The sequence below is a fragment of the Oncorhynchus clarkii genome, chromosome 11, assembly GCF_045791955.1.
Source record: "Oncorhynchus clarkii lewisi isolate Uvic-CL-2024 chromosome 11, UVic_Ocla_1.0, whole genome shotgun sequence".
Lineage (NCBI taxonomy): Eukaryota > Metazoa > Chordata > Actinopteri > Salmoniformes > Salmonidae > Oncorhynchus > Oncorhynchus clarkii.
In genome coordinates, this window is record NC_092157.1 from 13,740,412 (window position 1) to 13,757,334 (window position 16,923).

Genomic DNA, 16,923 nt, shown 5'->3' on the forward strand with positions numbered 1-16,923 from the left:
CCTTTTTCCCTACTGTATTTATTTTATTTATTTATTTTGCTCCTTTGCACCCCATTATTTTTATTTCTACTTTGCATATTCTTCCACTGCAAATCTACCATTCCAGTGTTTTACTTGCTATATTGTATTTACTTTGCCACCATGGCCTTTTTTTTTGCCTTTACCTCCCTTATCTCACCTCATTTGCTCACATCGTATTTGTTCTACTGTATTATTGACTGTATGTTTGTTTTACTCCATGTGTAACTCTGTGTCGTTGTATGTGTCGAACTGCTTTGCTTTATCTTGGCCAGGTCGCAATTGTAAATGAGAACTTGTTCTCAACTTGCCTACCTGGTTAAATAAAGGTGAAATTAATAAATAAAACATTTACGTGACAGAGTATTGATCTGAGAAAACGCTGTTCATGTTCCTTTCAAAGAGGCAACAGCTGGTTTTGCTAAGACTTATCTCTGACTTGGACCAAGAGAAAGGCTACCACAAGATCAAGTACGCCACCTATATGCTCATAGCTTGATATATATAAAGTACTGTATCTCTAGATACAGAAGGACAGTGTGGAAAACGACAGGGTCTGTGTGACCTTCTCTAAAAAAAACAAGCATGGTTTAATATCATTCACCAACAGGTCACATTCTCCTACAAGTATAGCATTACAAATGTATGCATGAATGGTGCTGGAGTAGCCTAGGCATATAAGGTTGAAAGTGGACTCTCAAGAAGGATATTGGCTGTTTTGATCCCCCACCTTGCAGGCACCGATCTTCTTCAGCTCCCACTTTTAAGTAATTTAACTAGTTTATTTCTCGTGTGGATAAATAATATGCATAACCTTTATAGCACAATATATGCGTTTATATAAGTTATATGCGTAACATATTTGTCAGCCTGATAGTTGTTCGAGTAGGGCACAAAGTAAAATAAAGACCTGAATTAATGAATGATATACTCCCTTGGATTCCCCAGTTTGTGTTGAATCTCAAGCTTGGCCTTGCGGTGAATTCAACATCTGACTGGCAGGCCATAGTAAAAACCGGCTATATCGTACAAACGAATGAAAACAAAAATGTGCTTTTTTGTCTTTAAGGTTAGGGTTAGGCATAAGGTTAGCAGTGTAACATTTTAGAAATAGGCGGGGTTTATGGCTGTGGTAACTAGTGACGACCCAGACAAGGGAATAGTTTGAGAAGTAGGCGTCTGGCATGTGCAGATATCTATGGTTTCAATACACAGCATTTCCTGTCAATTTAGGTGCAACTAGCATACTAGCTATTACGGATCTAACATGGCTGTGCGACAATTCAGGAAAAAAATAGCTAGCTAACCTCAAAATAAACAAAACCGAACCAAAAGAAAGGTGTAGGTTACATGACTGAAAACAATGCAAAGCTAGCAGCAACGCCGGGAAGTGGTGCGTTCATGCTACGCATGTCGTCTGTTTACAAGCTAACATGGACCTTGGATCAATGCTGTACAATAATTTGAAAGATGTATCATGGAGCACGACGTCTTTACCCTTAGATCGACTTGTCAGTGTTTATAGATTGCCGCAAATTGTGAAGTTGGACAGTGGTAGGTAAATTTTGAGCAATTTATGTTTTTAGTAAGGGTTAACGAGTTAATACGATGCTTAAAATGGCAATACGCCAATTAAGTTAGCTAGCCTCCAACCTAACTATATAGGTTAGCTAGCTAAGATGCATAGCCATCTAATGTTAGCTAGTTAATGATTGCTAGCCAATTTAACTAACAGTTATCTACTCTGTCATTGTTGACAACGTAGCTAACGTTAGTCAACAAAGTTGCAAAAGCTTATCTAGCCTTTTAATAAAATTTGAAAAGATAGAAATGTATAAACGCTTGTAGCTAGCTATATTCTTTGCTTGATTGTTAAGTTCCCGGCACTGCATCTCAGTGCTAGAGGCGTCATACTGACCCTGGTTCGATTCCAGGCTGTATCACAACCGGCCGTGATTGGGAGTCCCATAGGGCAGCGTACAATTGGCCCAGTGTCGTTAGGGTTTAGCCGGGGTAGGCCATCATTGTAAATAATTATTTGTTCTTAACTGACTTTCCTAGTTAAATAAATAAACATAACGCTATATTTGTAATTGAAAGAGGAATGCATTGCAATAGTTTTTTTCTGTCGCATGCCCTCCTTAGGTTGCTTGGTACAATGCATGTATGCATACAGAAAAGATACTGTGAAATGCAGTCCGAGTGGGCTACCAACAAAAACGTAGCTAAACAATAGAGCAAATGTAATTTGGTTTAGGCCATGATGATAGCCATATCTACAGTTCTATTTAAAGCTTTAGCTACATAGTTTTAAATGGCTATTTTCATTTATAGCCTACAGTTATAAGTCTAGATTAATGCTTAGTCTACATTAAACGAGGTGATACGCTAACGTTAATCATGTAAAATATACCATTCATGAGGGACTGATGACTAGTTATACATTTTAAATGATTGATATTACTGTATTCAAATCAATCTGTGAAATTGTGCCTCATTTTTTTATGACTGATGTTTGCTACTTGTGTAATTTGAATGAAAGTGTCTCTCTTCTCCAGGTGAGTTGGTGGACGTCTTACGAGACAATGACTACCTCTTGATTCATTCCTGTCGTCAATGGACTACAATCACTGCACACAGTCTGGAGGAAGGCCATTATGTCATTGGGCCCAAAATAGAGATCCCGGTACATTATGAAGGTTCGTTAAATCACTGTTCCATTTTTAAATCTACTTTGTCAGTGGTTCACGTGGCAATGTTTATTCAGATGTATGTGAATGCCTTCAAGTAATATTAATCAGTAAACTAAACCCACTCAACCTTTACAACATTCACTATGACTCTCCCTTGCCACAGTCTAGCATATCATTTAAGCAACCTATTTTACATCACACTTCACGTGGACTGATTAGACAGATCTTTGCTAAAAGATGGGGCGGCAGGGTAGCCTAGTGGTTAGAGTAGTGGTTAGACTAGTAACCGAAAGGTTGCAAGTTCAAACCCCCGAGCTGACAAGGTACAAATCTGTCGTTCTGTAAATAAGAATTTGTTCTTAACTGACTTGCCTAGTAAAATAAAGGTAAAAAAAAGAAGCTTTTTTTTATTGTTAAAAATGCCTTTCTAAAGCCATTGAAGTTAATCAAGGAAAAATACATTGATTTGTACAACCAGTACATTTTAAATCCTGTGCTAGAATCAAATATGCAACATGCACATTGTACTGTTTGCTCAGGGTTTAGAACAGGCACAGTCACATTTCACTAATCTTAAAAGCCTCTCAGGCTTGAATCAATGATTACACAGACGGTACCCTTTTTACATCACTGACTCTCTGCTGCGCCTGCGCCAATCCAACTGATCTGGCCGATGGGACCTCAGACTGACATATGATCAATGCTCTCGCCTCACAGCATATGGGAAGTGTACTTAGTCAGACTGTAAAACTGATTCACGGAAACACTGTACATAACTGGAACATTGAGGTTGCAATGAAAGCTTGGCCTGGTGCAGGCTGAGGCTACTGCTGGGAACCAGGGTTATTCAGATAGCAATGTTCCCAAAGGGTCTTTGTTGTGTGTTGACTGAAATATTTCAGAGATATTTCCTTTTGATGCACAGACTAAACTAAAAGGGCCTATCCTATCCAGTAACATAAACAAAGGTAACATGCAGCCAGGCTATCCTGTCTGATTCTCTCCACCCCTTCCTGTAGGTCAGTTTAAGCTGCTGGAGCAGGACAGAGATGTCAAGGAGCCGGTGCAGTACTTCAACAGTGTGGAGGAGGTGGCCAAAGCATTTCCCGAACGGGTGTATGTCATGGAGGAAATTACGTTCAATGTGAAGGTCAGTTGCTATTGGTTGATAGTTAATTATAAGTTGATTTTAGCCTTAGTGACTTGTAAGTTATGTACATTTCCAAAATCTACAGATGTGACATTGTCATAAGGAGGTCAATTGGAGTGTTTAGGGGTTATAGTTATGTGATCTTTAGGCTATGAGACTACAATCCAACACGTCCTCGTCTCACAGATGGCTTCGGGCGAATGCAACGAGGACACGGAGGTGTACAACATCACACTAAGCACCGGTGATGAGCTCACCCTCATGGGCCAGGCAGAGATCCTGTACGCCAAGGCGTCCAAGGAGAAGTCTCGCTTCAACACCATCTTCAAGAAAATCGGCAAGCTCAACTCCATCAGCAAGATCGCGAGCCGTAGCAAGATGCCCTGCCTCATCTGCATGAACCACCGGACCAACGAGTGTCAGCCTGCCCTTCCAGTGTAAGGGTCGCTTCAGCACCTGTAGCCCCCTAGAGCTTCAGATGCAGGAGGGGGAGCACACCATCCGCAACATCGTGGAGAAGACCCGGCTGCCCGTCAATGTCAGCGTGCCTGGCAGCCCACCGCGCAACCAGCATGACGTCCACCTGATCCGCGAGAGTCACCGCTACAAGTTGGTCAACATCCAGACCAAGACGGTGGTGGTGGGCTGCGTGCTGCGCAGTAACAAGATCATCCCCGTCCACTTCCCGCTCCACATGGCCTCCATGCCCAAGTTCATCATCCCTGAAGGGTTGCTTCAGAACGAGCTGTGGCTGGACACCATGGTGCACCGCTGGTTCACCTACTGCCAGGAGCAGTTTGACATTGACGACTATTCCCGTGCTGTGCGTGATGTCAGGACCGACTGGAATGACGTTGATGGGAGGAGCCCCAAGAAGAGTAGTGGTGGTAGCAGCAACGGCTGCCCCTCGCACATGCCCAGCTCTCTCACGTACGCCCGTGACGAGCTTACCCAGTCATTCCACCGGCTCTCGGTGTGTGTCTATGGCAACAACCTGCACAGCAACAGCGAGGTCAACCTGCAGGGCTGCATGACGCTGTGCGGAGACTGGGTGCTCCTGCCATCCGAGGGCGTGCTGGCTGATTCAGTTGACACAGAGTACCTCTTCCCTGAGCTGCTGGAGGACATGAGCAAGTCGGATGTTCCCTACGAGGAGCTGTGGCTGGACCACTTGAGATCAAGTCGGGGAAGAGGAGGGCACAGTGTAGGCGGCGAGGATCCAAGAAGCACCAGCAACACCATCGCCACCTCCATGGCTGTCATATCATACCCCGCCTCCTCCTCTCATATGGGTCCAATGGTCAGCTCTGAAATCTGTCTAGCTCCGCCCCCAGTCCCACCAAAGTCTGAAGCTGTGAGTACACATGAGTTCTATCATCATGGCTACATTTAACAACTAATATTACAGTATTACTACCAAGCAAATTGGAGAAAATATTGATGTTACTGATATAATTGGCTTATGATCAGATGTAGGCCCAGTGTTTGAGACATTACATTGTAACAATATAATATTCTTTACTAGTGTAAACATCCTCTCACAGCTAAAAACAAACCATCTCCCAAATTACCTAGCAGTTGTTCATTGCTTGTTTTCACTGGCTGTTTTGGAGTGGTTTGAGGCTTTCTGATTTACCTTCACCTTCCTCTCCAGGTGAAGGTAGAATGCCGTCATTTGAACGCCCCTCCCATTCCCCCCCGAAGTTCCAAGCAGATGATGTCCACCCCAACGCCGGCTGTAGATAAGGCTCGGCAGACGGAAACGCGCTCTCCAAGCCCCACTCTCTCCTATTATTCCTCAGGCCTACACAGCATGTAAAATCCCAATGTGTAGCCTCATCATTTGCGCATACCTTTTGACTTCAATGCATGTTTCACACTCAATTTAGGATTTTGTCTTGCACGGTCTACGGATTTTATTCTGATCCTAGATGATACATTGAAATTACCATAAAAAAACAACTTATGTACACACTTCCTTACACATTGCTGACTAGTTAATAGCCCTTGTTTCCCTCCCAATGGTCTGGAGTGTTGGGCTACATTTAGCCCTATGTGACATTATTTCAGAATATTTTAGCAGTGTTTAGACTCAACTTGTACCTAGTTCTTTCACTAACTTTGGTATTTTTGTTTTGCTCGCAGCAGTGGAGGAGAGAATGAAGTGACAGAGGCAGACGAGCAGAACCACGTATGTTACCCCTGTAACTGGGTCAAGGGCAACAAGGAGTGCCTGACAGCATCCCACGTGAGCCCACCTCTCGACGGCGTACTCTCCTGCCCTTCTAGACTATCGTGGCCCAACGACTTCTGTGGAGGGGATTCTCAAAGCATGGAGGAGTTTCTTCCCATCCCCTGTCGAAGTTACTACAGCTATCCCAGAAAAAGATCCTCTGGCACACCCAAGTCGCCATGCCTTTTGGACTTTGATAGAAAAGAGCAGAAGGGCGGTAGCGCCATCCCCTTGAAATCCCACAAAGCCTCATACACTAATCAGTTTTGCACCAAGTCGTTGAGCTACACCCTGGAAATGTACAGAGACAATATGATAGACGAATGCAACACTAAACAAAGCCTATCGTGCCCCATCTTGCCACCGAGGACGCCCAAATCAAACGAGACATGTAAAGATTCTGTCGAAGATACGGCACAGGACACTCTAAAGTGCCTGGTCAGCCAACAACACGACCAGGTCACAACGACAGAAATATTCTCCATCTCCTATCCCCCCCTACCGCCACTGTCCTCCCCCTCCCTGCCAGTGCCCGGAGGACAATGGCAACCACCCACCAACCTCTCTGGACTTTCCATCGAAGAGGTGTCCAAATCGTTACGGTTCATCGGCATTTCCGGTGACATTGTGTCTTCGTTCGTGACAGAGAAAATCGATGGGAATCTACTTCTGCAGCTTACGGAGGAGATTCTGACGGAGGACTTCAAGTTAAGCAAACTCCAAGTGAAGAAACTCATGCAGTTTATTAAAGGTTGGAGGCCTAAAATATAGCCAAACCCTTTAACAAAATGTTTTGTACTCAAATGCTATGCACATCCAGAAATGATTTTGGGGGTTATTTCATATAGCAGAAGTTGGCCAGATGAAACAACTCTGCACATTCAAGTTCTTTGAGAAGGATAACACATGAATTGGGCATAGTATATAAATGACTATATACCCTCAATAACCCACACTCAACGTTAAGCTTTCTTGTTAAACCAGAAAACCGAAGGTGGCTGCCTAACTTGTCAATCCAGCTCTCCGAAGTCCAACCCTGGTAATCATTACAGTTGTCTATGTAACAGGGATGTGTTTGTTGTGTGTTCGTCATTATATCTGTTTGTACTCTTTAGGGACATTCCCTCAACTCCGTTACTATTTGCTTTAACCCAAAGCCTTTCAATAGAAGTAATGAGGTTATTCATGAAAGTTTGCGATCCAAGCGATAGCATTTAACTAATTTATGCGTGTGTGTGCTTCTTGTAATGCTGAATTAATATGCAAGTAATAACCACCAATACAATAACTTCATATTCCACATAATGAAATGCACTTGAGTAAAACCACTGTTGCCAGTACAAATAGACTGTGAATCAACTCATGACAAGTGTCCTTAAATCTATATTTCATTTTTTTAAAACCAATGTTGACTTTGTAATGGTTAAAGGAAGCATTGGGGTTCAAGAAACAACTACCAGGATGTACCGTTGCTAAAGGACAATGGTTTGACAAATTAAACGGAGAACTTGCTATTTAAACTAAGGATATGTTACATGGGTTTTAAAGAGTATTTAATAACTACTAGCCATTTATTAATTTGATATAATCTGGGATAACAATATCTTCCCTTATTGTACAGATTCTCTGACTTGAGACTGACCAGACTAATCTGCCTGAACCCACCATAGACCATTAACTATACTACATTTAGCTGGGGTTCAAGGTGGTGAAGGGTAACAAAACGTTCAGATAGATATGCTTTGTATAGCAGTTATGATTCATGTATAGAAACGTGAAATCATGTTACGACTATAGCTATCTGCAACATTTCACCTTACTGAATACACCATGTCATTTTTCCAGTGTTTGTGTGTCAAATTACTGTACTGTTATGACAGTAAATGTTCAGTAGCACAGGACCATGAACTGGAAAATGCATCTACAAACTGTCATGGGAAAACGTACTAACTTATGGACCCCCATTATGTTTTGACCTAACTCTATGGTTGTCTGTGATCAATAAACATGGACACGTCTTATCTTTTGGCTGAGCTACAATGACGACAACCTTGCAAATGCACAGCGAAGGACTGCTGTTTTATTCAATGATTCGCCATGCAGTGCCTTCCAAACAAACAAAAAGACAGTTAAACAATGAAGTGTCTAATTTGAGTGTGTTAGAATTCATTTAAGCATTTTTTTTAAACAATCATAAAAAGACTGAAGACAGGGCTTCATGTACTAACTTCATAATCTATAAGGAACAACATCACTATATCGTGGGCAACAGTCCATTGGTCCTGTTTGAATACTATAGGAACGCATGCTTCCTCGTTCCCTTGAAGAAATCTCTGCTCCTTAAAGGAAAATTCCACCCTAAAATTATAATTTGGTATTTGTTTCATTAGTCCATTGTTGATGTAGTCCCAAAATGTCAGCAATTACGTTTAAGATATATAACTTTCAAAATACAGCAGTACAGCCGGGTTTCATGCATTTTGCTTCTTATGACGCAACAGGCGTCATACCGGCTGTATTTATGTATTTAGAAAGTGATATTAAACTTGATTGCTGACATGCAAAACATTTTAGTTGAATCAGTGATTACTTCAAGGAAGGGTGTGTTTTTAAAGTATTCAAACATAGTTAAGTTGTGTCTCGGAGGGGCCTCATTGGGAGAGATGTGTGCATTTCAGATCCAGGGCTCCCAGCCCACCCAGACCCTCCCCAGAATGTTGGGGTCCATGGCCTGGTCCAAAAGACAGTCCACCTGGCTCTCTACCGACAGGCTGTCGGGCCCCAGCCGGGCACGCACATTATGCTCCTCATTTCCCAATGCCACAGACTGCATGGCCTTGAAGGCAGAGTCCTTCTCCAAGCCCAGCTTCAGCTCCTCACTAAAAACAAACAAGAGAGACTAAGGGCCAGATTCAGCCATCCTACCATAGAAATGTTTACTAAGGCCGGGATTCAAACAAGCGCTAATAAATTACTAGTGCACTGCGATTAACTGATCAGGGATTTCTGCTTTAGCCAACATCCGTGGAGTTCACAGCAAATTTATCTCCGTAAAGGTCGGGGAAATTGCCTTTAAAGGGAAATAATTGTGCACAGGTCGTTAATCTGCTTTAGACTGAATCCCGGTCAAAGTTCTCTCATTTACTTTGCGCTGATCTCTTCACCATGGTCAAAACAGAGATACTGCAATGCGGATTTGATTGAATCGGGCTCTTAAGACATATACACAAGTTAACACCCTGACTTTGTGAAAACCCAATTCAAAACTCCCTGGACACAAAAAAATTAATTAAAGTTATCCACTGAGGAAATATTGCCTACCTGGTTATGGTGGCAGGGTTTGCTCCTTCTAGTTTTCTTCTGGCAAAGTTGACTTTCTGTAGAGGGTACCAGTTAATTTCTTTTATGTTGACGCTCTCAGTCCAAGTGCCTCCCTTCTTCAGCTGTTTCAGCTCAAAGTTCTGAGGATTAGTGAAAACCAGTTAGTAACATTGTCATAATGTACACACATCGTATTAAAGTACTCTAGACCTATTGCACTACTACCTTCCAGTCCAGAGATGGCTCCTTGACAAACACATCCATGGTGTTGAGCAGCAGCTCAGGGTTGGCCCTGTAGGCTCTCAACGAATGCACCATCACACTCTGGATCAGGCCCGACTGTTTCATAGGTTGCATCAGATTCACAAACTGCCTCGTCAAGCGGAATGGCATCAGCTCTGGCACGGGGAGGAACTGTGCAAGAAAAAAATATTTGTCCAGATTTTCTTAGGGGTAGAGATGTGAACTTGAACAAATATCATTCAAAAAGAAACTACGCTTATATACCCAATGTAATAAATAGCTGCTTGCACATTCAACTCACGAGGCCGCACTATCCACTACACCAGTTAGTCTTAATCCTGGAAGCCCAAATGGGTGAAAATATTTATTGTCCTACCACTGTACAGTTGATTCAAATGATCAACTCATAAATTGCTTTGATGCTTTAAATCACGTGTGTAGTACAAAGACAAATGTGGCAGAATTAATAAACACTGCTCAACACTATCCCTGCCCTCAAAACAAAACGTCAGGGGTGCCCACCTGTGTGGCAGAACCAAAGGCGTGGCCAAAGTCGATTCCGATCATACCACCGGTCTCCATGTTGATCATGAAGTTGGAGAGGTGACGGTCACCGATGCCCAGGAGCCATTGGCTGATACACAGCAAAGCATGGGAGCTGGTGAAGTGGGAGCGCAGAGAGAGGAAGGCTTCGGGGGTGGTGCTCATCCTGACAAACGCTCTCCTGGAAAAAAGATTGACAACGGCCCTTTTTGAATTTGCAGAAGAATGTATGGCCGGCACACATTGGATTAATCTGCTATTACGTGTACAGAAACTTTTCATGACATGGATTGTCCCTCGGTATTGGACTGAAGACTGCTCCACTTCAGTGTGCTCTAATGATAATTGATAGGATCAACGCTTTGGGCCCTGTTAATAAACATCCTTCATCCCTTTCTTTCTTGAAGTAAGCACTGATCAAAAACAAATTGATAGGTGTAAACCGTTCTATCACAAACAGTAGCTTTCACCAATCCGGCCATGTCAGATCAGGGATTTCTTCAAGAAAATGAGGAAGGAAAGGTTTGTTTACTAAATGTAACGGTTTGATAGCTGCATCTATACACAATTGTGTAGGTCATTATAGAAATTAGAAACCCACCTCAGCAGATCGCCCGGTACAAGCTGTTCCATCTTCATGAAATTATTAACTGTTTCATTACGATTTGCCATCCTGTGATAGATGGCATAAATACATTTAAATGGAAAATTATCTGGAACGGTTATAAAAAAAACAAAGGCATAAATAGGATTTATTACAGCACAACTCCCAGGATACATATTTACTAGATACATGCATAATAACAGGGTCAGTGAGTTTATTATGTTTAAGTATAACACACAGTTCAGTTGACTTACTTGTAAGACTCAGCATAGCGTCCGATACCTTGTATTTGACGAGCATCTGACTTGGTGACTTTGGTGAGCCAGTTTTCATAGACTTCGTTCGGTCTACAGTGAACAAAGACAAAAGGATACATTTGTTTTGTCTAGATCAGGGGTGTCAAAGTCAAATGGACGGAGGGCCAAATAAAAAAATCAGCTACAAGACGAGGGCCGGACTGTTCGAATGTTCATTGAAAAATTTTTAAATGACGCATATAGTCTAGTGAACCTAATTGAACCTACTGAAAACCTAACAAATATATTACAATATGATCAGATAAATAAAGCAATATTTTCTTATGGCTCTGTCAGTAATCTTTAATTTTCAACAGACACAAAAGACAAATTTCCTTTATATAAATATCCCCATAACATGAACATTAAATGAAAGAAACCGGTATTCAAGGCACCATCAGTAGACTATATTTTCTATTTTAGCAAAAGTGGGCTAAATTTACTTCAAAGAAAAAACAATAATAGCAATTTTCTATCATCCACTCAACTGAAATATTTTTAAAATATAATTGGATTGAAATACAAAAAAATAAAGTGCAAAAATCTATTAATCAAAAACAACACTTTGTTTAAGGAGAAGTAACATGCAGTGAAAACAAATATTAAATTTTAACTTTTAAACTTGAACTGAGTAAAAACTCTAAATATGTGATTGCACAGTAATGTTCACTTGTTTGAGGTTGAGGGTGATACTTGGTGGTGTCCCATCTTTTCCACAAGTTCATCAATGTTCGGGGTAAGGCTCTGAGCTGAAGAAATCCTCAGAATTGAGTGGAGGTGTTCAGCAGTAAGTCGACTTCTGTGTGATGTTTTGTTCAGGTTCATCAAAGAAAACAGTTGTTCACACAGGTATGTGCTGCCAAACATAGACAACGTTTGAGCAGCCTGGATGCGCAGCTGGGGCATTGTGCCGGGGAGGAAACGGGCGAACTCCGCAGCACCCACTGCCGCATATTTTGCCCTCAGTGCATCATTGCATTGGAGGTCAATCAACTCCATTTGGAGGTTTGGTGGTGAGCTTTCCACGTCAACAGCAAATGGGTTACCGAGCAGTTCCAACCTGCTTTTTTGTGCTTCAAAGTCAGCAAATCGGCGTCGAAAGTCAGCGGCAAGCATACCTATTTTATCAGCCAACTGTGTGCTCGGGAACGCACTGGTAGAGAGCTTCTCTTTCATGGTCTGGCAGCTGGGAAAGTGGCTCAAATTTTCTTTCCGCATCTGCGTCTCCCACAGAGTCAGTTTGGTTTTAAATGCCTTCACTGTACTGTACATATCAGAGATGACACGATCCCGACCCTGCAGCTGCAAGTTTATTGCATTCAGATGACTCGTAATGTCACACAGAAAAGCCATTTCACACAGAAACATTTCGTCTCGGAGTTGTGTTGTGTCTTTCCCTTTGCTGTCCAAGAACAGACAAATCTCCTCACGAAGCTCGAAACATCTTTGAAGCACCTTTCCCTGGCTTAGCCATCGCACCTCTGTGTGATAAGGCAAATCACCATGCTCCGTTTCTAACTCCGTCAGAAATGCCTTGAACTGGCGGTGATTCAAACCTTTGGCTCTGATAAAGTTAACTGTGCGCGTGATGATGCTCATTACATGCTCCATTTTCAAGGCTTTACCGCACAACGCTTCCTGGTGTATGATACAATGATAAGCTGTCAGCTCACCTGTCGCGTTTTCCTCTTGCATCTTTTCCCGTATCTTCGCCACCAGTCCGCTCCTGTGTCCACACATCGCAGGTGCTCCGTCGGTTGTCAAACCCACGAGTTTTTCCCAAGGCAGCTCCATCTCATTTACACATCTTGACACCTCTTCATACAAATCATGCCCCGTAGTTGTGCCATGCATAGGACGTAAAGCCAAAAACTCCTCTGTCACGCTTAGGTTGGAGTCCACTCCGCGGATGAAAATTGACAACTGGGCAATGTCAGAAATGTCGGTGCTCTCATCCACAGCCAAGGAATATGCAATAAAATCTTTTCCCTTTTTCACAAGCTGCTCTTTTAGATTGATGGACAACTGGTCTACTCTCTCGGCAATGGTGTTTCTGCTCAGACTCACATTTAAAAAGAGTTGCCTTTTTTCTGGGCAAACTTCGTCACAAACTTTAATCATGCAGTTTTTGATGAAATCCCCCTCCGTAAATGGCCGGGCTGATTTAGCGATCTCTTCTGCCAAAATAAAACTGGCCTTGACAGCAGCCTGGCCTTGTGATTTGGCTTTTTTGAACAGAGCCTGTCGAGATTTGAGGCCTCGTTTTAATTCCTCTGCCTTTTGTAGCCTTTGTTCCATGTCCATATTCTTGTTTTTGTCCGCGTGTTTCGTTTCATAATGTCGTCTCAGATTATACTCTTTCAGTACCGCCACACTTTCTCCACACAGAAGACACACAGGTTTTCCAGCTACCTTCGTGAACATATACTCCGACTCCCACCTTGTTTGAAACCCCCGGTTCTCAGTATCCACCTTCCGTTTTGCCATTTTTGATGGGTATCTGAAAGTTAATTTTACTGTGATGCTGACGACTGCTGTGCCAATAAATATTGAAATGAAGCAGCCTACTGCTCGGTGCGTCACCTTTGCATTGTGGGAAATGTAGTATTGGTGCGTGTAAAAGATCTGCGGGCTGCCGGCTTGCTGCGGGCCGGTTCTAATAATAAATCAAGATCATCCCAGGGGCCGTAAAAAACCTTCTTGCGGGCCGGATGTGGCCCGCGGGCCTTGACTCTGACATATGTGGTCTAGATGGTCAGTGAGATCAGTTGTAGATTTTTGGCATATCTGCTACTACTGTACCTAGTTAGAGTCTGCTGCTCCTCCTCAGTCCTGGTGCGGAGCAGCAGGTCTTTTAGCGTACAGGTATTCTCCATCCACTCAATCAGTCCAATTCTGTAAGGATACATCAAAAACATACTGAAAAGTACAGGAGCTGTCTGCTTGGTAAACAGAAAATAACTTCATGACCCCCTGACACTACAATACCAGCTGTTAATTTTAAACTTCCACATTTACACAATGATGATTAGTAGTTGATTCATTTGTGCTAGTGATGGATAAAATATTTTGGCCCTGAGGACTGGGTCGGGAAAACACTTTAAATAAAATGAAAAGCTACCTGGTGGTTATGGGCACCACCTGGTAGGTTCGGAGCTGCATGCTGCTGTGGGCGCAGGTGGTATTCTGGGCCAGGATGATGTTCATGACGGTGAAGAGCTGTTCGATGCGCTGGTCCTGACGGAGGTCCTCTCCGCCCTTCACCAAAAATGGGTACTCCCGCTCGTCGTCCCCGCGCACGATCAGACGCTTGGGCCGCCGGATGGAGTTCATCACCTTTACCTGGGGACGGATGAACGCAGACACACACAAGTTAAATGAAGTGCTACTACTATTTCCCCTAGATTATATCCATGCCTAGATATAAAAAGGCCCCCGAAGTAACATTCAGGGTTGCAAACAGCAACATATTCAATTGAAATAGAGGCTAAAGTGATGGTCAAGAGAACAACAGGAAGTGGAAATAACAGCTTTGGATCATACCCTTTCATCAAATCCTGTAATTTTTGCATGATACTCTGGCAAAGGTTTGGATCTGCTGTTATATTGCCCTAAAAGACAAGAGGAGATAAATCACATACTATCGGTGATCATATATCATACATAAAGTGACGGCTGGAAAGCAAAATGGCATCACCTGCGTAGAACTTGACATGAGAAACGTTGCATCCCTACTGACCTGGGACTTCCAGCTCGTTCCGGAGTGAGTCGGCTTTGAAGCCGCTCAGCCAGGGGGAGTATTCCTTCAGGTTCCCTGGCTCTTTCCGGGACTTGCGCATGGAGCTGATCAGGTCTGTGTCCACCTGCCTCAGGAAGGCCTTGTCTCTCCGCTTCTCAAAAAGCTTGGCACCACCACGGCCCAACCACTTCTCCACTTCCTTGGCAAATTTCTAGAATGCACCGAAATGAGTGATTTCAGTGGAATATAATAACATATATGATATACGCTGAGTATACAAAACATTAGGAACACCTTCCTAATACTGAGTTGCACCCCCTTTTGCACTCAGAACAGCCTCAATTTGTCAGGGCATGGACTCTTACAAGGTGTCGAAAGTGTTCTACAGGGATGCTGGCCCATGTTGACTCCAATGCTTCCCACAGTTGTGAAACATCTCAAGGGTGATCAATGGAAACAGGATACACCCAAGCTCAATTTTGAGTCTCATTGCAAAGGGTCTGAATACTGAGGTATCTGTTTTTAAAAATATTTATAATACATTTTGAAACATTTCTATGGGGTATTGTGTGTAGGTTGATGAGAATAAAAATATATAATAATTAGAATAAGGCTGTAACATAACAAAATGTGGAAAAAGTAAAGGGGTCTGAATTATTTCCGAATGCACTGTATATGAGAAGTGTTTTTATGATATGTGAAGATGCCAACCTGTATAAAATTCTGGCGGAATGCGCCAAGGCCTTGTGACTTCTGATCGCAGAGGGAAGAATACATTTCTTCATACATGTTCCTCATCCTCTTCTTATCGAAACTCGTTTTCTCACATTCAGTTTTTACATCGTCCCACCAATCCTGTGACAATCACATGAAAATGTTATCAGAATCTACACCTCAAAATGAACTGAGAAGAATCAACAACCACTGATGACCGCAATAAGAAAATGGTTCACTTGTTTCAATGTTGTAATCATCAACCACCTTGAAAAGCATCTCAGGGTTTGTTAGCTGCTGGAGGGCATCAACAAAGTCCCGCACAGCACCGCCTTTATCCAATAGGGACTTGAGCCTGTCCAACACACACATCACCCGTAGCAGTTATTATACAGTTAGTATGAAATACCAATTATTCCTAGTGGTGCTTGTTTCAATGAATCCCAAAGGAATAGGCTAGGTTATGAGCAGATGTCATTTTTGAATAAATTCCATACAGGTAAATAGTGGACTGTAACATAAAGCGGAATAAAATACACTGTAGTGAACACTGAACTGTTCAGCATTGCTTGATACTGGATCCATCTCTAGTAACACAATTTGTTACTATGTGATAGTATGATTCAAAATTCAGCGTCCATGGTCTTTTGGCGAGCTGAGTAGACTGCCAGGGTAGAAGCAGCACAGTACCTGTTGACAAACTCCTGGTGTTTGTGTCCACTGGCCGAGTCCTCAAAGTGGTAGCTCTCACTGCTGATCATGTAGGGGTAGACCAGCGCCTGGGGGTAGCACTCTGCAATCTGACCAATCATATGCTGCACCGCCACAGCCTCGGGCTTGTCCAACAAGGCCATCATCTGACTGATCCAGCCAATCAACAGCCAGCAGGGCACCGTCACCATCTGTCAACCACAACATGGACACTTTGGGCTGCTAATTCTAAACAAAGCTATAGTATTTTGAGGAAAAGCTTTCTTATGGAAATGGAATGGACCCGGACCCTGGTAGGCTCCCTACCTCTTTGGCCATGAGGTCCAGAGTCTCAGCAGGGTAGAGCTCGATGATCTGCAGGAGACGGGGGAACCTGAGCCGGGCCTCTTCTGAGTTCAGCTTCAGGGCTTTGAGCATGCTCTCTACCACGTGAACAGGCAGGGTGGCCAGCTCAGGGAAATCACTAACTACAAGACAACATCCAGATAGACACGTTAGTAGTGATTAGATGATTAGTCACTGCCTAAACAGCAATAAGGGTACATTACTGTGTCTGTAATAGTTGGTTTCCCTAACTAAATGTCAGTCCTATTTCAGCTGGAATCTACTAAGACATTATACAATGACAACTGGTACTGTCTGGTGCTTAAAAAAAGCG

General features: G+C 42.9%; 2 protein-coding genes across 2 annotated transcripts in view; one reads left to right on the top strand and one right to left on the bottom strand.

Moving 5' to 3' along the window:
- The first annotated feature begins 1,179 nt into the window (after nt 1–1,179).
- Nucleotides 1,180–8,115, top strand: LOC139420228 (GRB2-associated and regulator of MAPK protein 1-like). Its single transcript, XM_071170082.1, is given in 7 exon segments — nt 1,180–1,572; nt 2,577–2,717; nt 3,731–3,861; nt 4,048–4,277; nt 4,279–5,215; nt 5,516–5,676; nt 6,007–8,115. Coding segments are annotated over 7 exon segments (2,580 nt in total). The 5' UTR covers nt 1,180–1,451; the 3' UTR covers nt 6,866–8,115.
- A 41-nt stretch (nt 8,116–8,156) lies between these two features.
- LOC139420227 (protein kinase, DNA-activated, catalytic subunit) overlaps nt 8,157–16,923 on the bottom strand; it is a 45,217-nt gene continuing 36,450 nt past the window's right edge. Inside the window, exons 73-86 of the mRNA XM_071170081.1 lie at nt 16,572–16,732; nt 16,245–16,456; nt 15,822–15,909; nt 15,552–15,695; nt 14,841–15,051; nt 14,645–14,712; nt 14,223–14,443; nt 13,904–13,996; nt 11,060–11,152; nt 10,803–10,874; nt 10,181–10,382; nt 9,641–9,829; nt 9,416–9,555; nt 8,157–8,973 (exon numbers count right to left, since the gene is read on the bottom strand). Of these exons, the coding sequence (XP_071026182.1) occupies nt 8,769–8,973; nt 9,416–9,555; nt 9,641–9,829; nt 10,181–10,382; nt 10,803–10,874; nt 11,060–11,152; nt 13,904–13,996; nt 14,223–14,443; nt 14,645–14,712; nt 14,841–15,051; nt 15,552–15,695; nt 15,822–15,909; nt 16,245–16,456; nt 16,572–16,732 (2,099 nt within the window). The 3' untranslated portion in view covers nt 8,157–8,768. The remainder of the gene's footprint in view (nt 8,974–9,415; nt 9,556–9,640; nt 9,830–10,180; nt 10,383–10,802; nt 10,875–11,059; nt 11,153–13,903; nt 13,997–14,222; nt 14,444–14,644; nt 14,713–14,840; nt 15,052–15,551; nt 15,696–15,821; nt 15,910–16,244; nt 16,457–16,571; nt 16,733–16,923) is intronic.